Raw genomic sequence first — 2,964 nt, 5'->3', positions numbered from 1 at the left:
CATCGCCATCAGAGTTGTTGGACGGTGGGTCAACGTGAGGAAACTACGTAAGCTTTAAATGCAAAGTTGGTCGGTAAGGAAGCACGACAAGAATTGTTTGGAATGATTCGCCCACCCAACTCTTCCGGAGCCTCACAATATTGAACACACTCGCCGTCGCCAATCTTCAAAATGGTCCATTTTTCATCAACCCAACGACTTCCAATTTGGCTTTGTTTGTCTTAAATGGGTGATGTCCAGCTATTAGCCAGGCCTCGTGAAGATGATATTTGACCCACTCCGCAATGCTTCTCATATCACCACCTTATAAAACCATATGGTGCTCCACCTTTCTCATTGTCCAATTTTCCTTTTGTTAGTTTCAAAAAGGTATGAGAGTTTGTGAGAGAGGAAACATGGAAAGCTATCGCCTCCCATTGTCACTTGACACCTTGTGTACCTTCCTTGTTTTTTTCCTATGCTCATCAACTGTATTGCCACTAGCCGTTTCGTCCCCTCAAGGAAGAAAGTTGTCCGCACTAGTCCCTTCACCTCCCCTTGTGCTGAAATATCACAAGGGGCCTCTTCTCGCAGTCCCCGCTTCCATCAACGTCTACATTCTCTGGTATGGCAACTTCACCCCTTCCCAGAAAGCCACCATCACCGACTTCATCTCCTCCTTCGGGCCAAATAATGACCGGCTGCCGTCGGTGAGCAGCTGGTGGGCAACCACGCAACGCTATACCGACTCTGCCCGGAAAGGCGTCTCCGGGGCTGTGAAAATGGGAGGGCAGGCATCTGACGGTTTGTACTCCCTTGGCAAAAATCTCAAGAGAAGTCAAGTTGCTCTTCTGGTGAATGGGGCGTTGGCTAAGCGATTGTTTCCCTCGGACAGCAGGGGAATATATCTCGTCCTCACAGCAGACGACGTTTACGTGGAGAGATTCTGCATGAACTCTTGCGGTTTCCACGACTCCATAACTCTCTCCAAGAGAAGCAGGATTCTGTTCGGGTGGGTCGGGAACTCTGGAGTTCAGTGCCCGGGGCAGTGCGCGTGGCCTTTTGCGGCGCCTCTTTACGGCCCCCCCGCGCCGCCTCTTCTCCCGCCCAACGGGGACGTCAGTGTGGACGGAATGATTATAAATATTGCGGCGGTCGTTGCGGGAACGGCTACGAATCCGTTGAACACGGGGTATTACCAAGGGAGTGCATTGGCCCCGCAAGAGGCGGTGACGGCGTGCAGTGGAATATTTGGGAAGGGAGCGTACCCGGGCTACGCGGGGGATTTGCTGGTTGACAAGAGAACCAAAGCGAGCTACAACGCTTACGGAATCAACAACCGCGAGTTTCTTGTGCCAGCGATGTGGAATCCTTCTACTCTTCAATGTAAATCTCCTCTCTCGTAGATATTTTAGTCTGCGGTTTCAATGCTTCTTTATCGCTACTGATAAAAGCCTCCGAAGAATTGTTTTGAGTGGTAAGTCCGTTAAATATTTGTAGTCCCACGTAGCTATGTCGAGTGGAAGAAGTACACATTCGACCGTGAACAATAATATCTGCTTGTGGCCAATATGAATAGATGCTATTAATGTTTTCTTGGCCTAGACTCCAGCATTAGACAATTTGGGAGAAAAAAATTAAACTTGGAAAATTAGTCATATAATTCTTTTAGTCTAAGAATTATACCTTAGTGTGTTGTTTAAACCATCTGAAATATTTAGGCAAAGCAAAAACTTAAGATGCAATCATTTATTGTTATTTAATGTTACATTATAGTTCAAAACCTTTAAATACTTGATATTAATAGAATGAAATCTACATTTCTATCCTATTGTTTGGATTCTATTTATTTTGGATGTAATAATTAATGTACATGCAAAATATTTGATTTAAATAAAACACAATTTGAACAATATCATTAATTATACTTGTTAATATCGAAGAAAATAACTAGAATTATTGATTGTTTCTTGCCAAAGTGAATGTAAAATGTGCTTTTGGCATGTGAATGTGTCATAATAAAGGACACATTACATCATTTTAGGAAAATATTCTAAATACAAGTTAAGTAAATTTCATCAAAATATATATATGATATTTTTATATTGAAGCATTCACTTTGAATATCATATTTAGATTTACAAGTGAAAATCTATTTTGTGGACATGAATTTTTATTTAAATTGGTGACACAATAGAGATTTAGATCATATAGTAGAAGAAGCACTTCCATGTTAACAATGTTTAGCCCTCCTTATAGGGTGTTTTGGGCCTTCATCAAGTTGTCCCGTATTTTTTGCCTCCTTCCCATCTTCTGTGCATGTTTAGGGCTTTATTTGGGCCTCCCGAAGCACCATATTTCCCATCTGGCTCAATATATTTAAATAAAAATATGACAATTGATTAAGGAATGCCTATAGATGAAAAATATAAAGCCCTCTTGTTCATATCCATCTTGATTGGATTGAAGACAAATACTAGTTTTTTTTAAAAATGATTCCTTAAGGTTGAAGGTGTACTTAAGTCTAGATCTCATTTTCTTTTGGTTTTACTCTTATGGAATAGAAAATTTCTAAGGGTGAATCTTTGATGGGTTGACTAGTGAGTAGCCACATTCACTAGGTGGTTCAATTTCATCTTTCTAGTTTTGTTGTTTTGTTGTGTGGTTCACAATGGGACATAAGTTCTTATTGGGCAAGATAATCTCTCTCTCTTTCCCTCTCCCCCCCCCCCCTCCCTAGAGATGTTTCTCTTATTTTGATCTTGGAATTGATGAAGACTTGAGTCCCTAGGGCTTGAGGGTTTCTTTGTCCCTTTAATTTCAATAAGATTATCTTTTCATTACGATCTCCTTTACCAAGAGTTTGCATCGAGCCCATACTCTTGCTAAAGTGGGGGCTAAATGTATTGTCAAAAAATGGAAGCCCATTTAGGACTAGTTTAGCCCTCTGAGCAGGTGGTCTGGGGTCATGTCAAGTGTCTTGAG

General features: G+C 41.5%; 1 protein-coding gene across 1 annotated transcript; it reads left to right on the top strand.

Moving 5' to 3' along the window:
• The first annotated feature begins 341 nt into the window (after window positions 1-341).
• On the top strand, window positions 342-1,583 carry LOC149572692 (protein EXORDIUM-like 2). The gene has a single exon (XM_089813775.1). The coding sequence runs from the start codon at window positions 372-374 to the stop codon at window positions 1,383-1,385; it is 1,014 nt and encodes a 337-aa protein (XP_089669901.1). The 5' UTR covers window positions 342-371; the 3' UTR covers window positions 1,386-1,583.
• The last annotated feature ends 1,381 nt before the right edge of the window (window positions 1,584-2,964 follow it).

This window comes from Cupressus sempervirens, chromosome 2, assembly GCF_028749045.1.
Source record: "Cupressus sempervirens isolate cs-2001-9-10 chromosome 2, ASM2874904v1, whole genome shotgun sequence".
Classification (NCBI taxonomy): domain Eukaryota; kingdom Viridiplantae; phylum Streptophyta; class Pinopsida; order Cupressales; family Cupressaceae; genus Cupressus; species Cupressus sempervirens.
This window is presented reverse-complemented; position numbering and strand designations above follow the sequence as displayed.